General features: G+C 54.2%; 1 protein-coding gene across 1 annotated transcript in view; it reads right to left on the bottom strand.

Moving 5' to 3' along the window:
- LOC9641176 (probable inactive leucine-rich repeat receptor-like protein kinase At3g03770) overlaps positions 1 to 1,283 on the bottom strand; it is a 4,687-nt gene extending 3,404 nt beyond the window's left edge. Inside the window, exon 1 of the mRNA XM_024668075.1 lies at positions 180 to 1,283. Within this exon, the coding sequence (XP_024523843.1) occupies positions 180 to 551 (372 nt within the window). The 5' untranslated portion in view covers positions 552 to 1,283. The remainder of the gene's footprint in view (positions 1 to 179) is intronic.
- Positions 1,284 to 1,413: the final 130 nt, after the last annotated feature.

Below are 1,413 nucleotides of genomic sequence, written 5' to 3'. Positions count from 1 at the left end.
AAAGATGAAAGAGATCACATCATCAAACCATCATCACCACCATCATAGGCAAAGAACACAAACCAAGGCAAGCCAAATCACTACTAGCAAGGAAAACTAAGCAAGAAATCCATCCAAGAACACAAGGACGAGAAGGAGAAGGAGAAGAAGAAGAAGATCGGGGTTTTGAATCGGCCCACCTGTGATTCCGTGTAGTTGGCCGACTCCTTTTGCTCCACCGTGATTGGAAGCTTGTCACCCACAATCTGGAGCAAGATCACGGTCTGGGTTCCCGACTGATCCGCGTAGGCGCACGAGACGTTGAGCATCGGCGATGGCGGCAGCGAGCAAAACGACGTGTTGGCGCTCCACCCGCCCAGCGCCGATGGATCCCCCAGGAGCTTCTGGAGGCGCAGCAGGCTCTGGGTCTGGGATCCTGGCAATGCCGCTCGCCCAAGAACCGCCCAGAGGACGAGGAGCTCAATCACTGCCGCGACGAGCATTGTAGGCGCCCGCCGCGCTCGATGGCGGCGATCCAGGCTACGAGATCTCGGCGTCATCGCCGCCCCCATCGCGAGCCCAGGGATCGCGACTCCGCTGTGGAGGAGCCATGATTCCTCTTCTCAGCCCATCTCCATTTTTCCCCTGTTCTATCAATCCCGCATCCCCTGCTGCTCGATCGGATCCATTTCCTACCTGCGCCGCCCAATCGCGCTCGAGGGTTCATCGATCCGGCGGCGCTGCGATGTGGGTCGCGCCCGGATTGCGCGTCGCCCGCGACCCACTTGGAGGAATCGCTCACTCTCTTCTTGTCCTCCTCTCCCTGTCTATAAAGCGACGAGGAGAGGTGCCGAGCAACACTGGCTTGGAATCGATATGCCAACAAACAAACAATGCTGCTGCACGGGCGAGGCTTTGACAATGACACTGAGCAAGAAATCGAGGAGCAAAAAAGCTCCGCTCCCTCGACCGAAAAATGGGCAAATGGAGAGATTTTCCCCCTTTCCCCAGGGGTAACAAAAATCTTCTCTTCCGTGTGAGAAGAAGGATCCAGGCAAAAACCCGGCACGCACGTCGGTAAGTGGAATTATTTTACCGCGCGTTAACATCTCTTGTTCTTGTGGCTTGTCATACCGTACAAGGCCTTTTCGATTTGAAAGGATCCTTTGTTCCGTAGCGGCGTGATTTTTTTTTTTCTTTCTTTCGCTTAATCAGCTCGCCGGTGGCCAATCTTGACCTTTGGAATATTTGGTACAAAGTTTGGCAAGCTGTCTGTGAGCGTCGGTGACGAACATAGACAAAATTGTCAATAGCGGACGCCCTGCCTTAATCGGCCAACTCATGGCTGGCTATGAACCAGAGCAACTAACGTAGGTATAAGACCTCAGGAACAGAAGCTGCCTTTCCCTTGGCCAAGCTGGTACAAACCCCTTT

This window comes from Selaginella moellendorffii, unplaced genomic scaffold (assembly GCF_000143415.4).
Source record: "Selaginella moellendorffii unplaced genomic scaffold, v1.0 SELMOscaffold_372, whole genome shotgun sequence".
NCBI lineage: Eukaryota > Viridiplantae > Streptophyta > Lycopodiopsida > Selaginellales > Selaginellaceae > Selaginella > Selaginella moellendorffii.
Note: the sequence above shows the minus strand (reverse complement) of the source record. Positions and strands in the feature narration are given on the sequence as shown.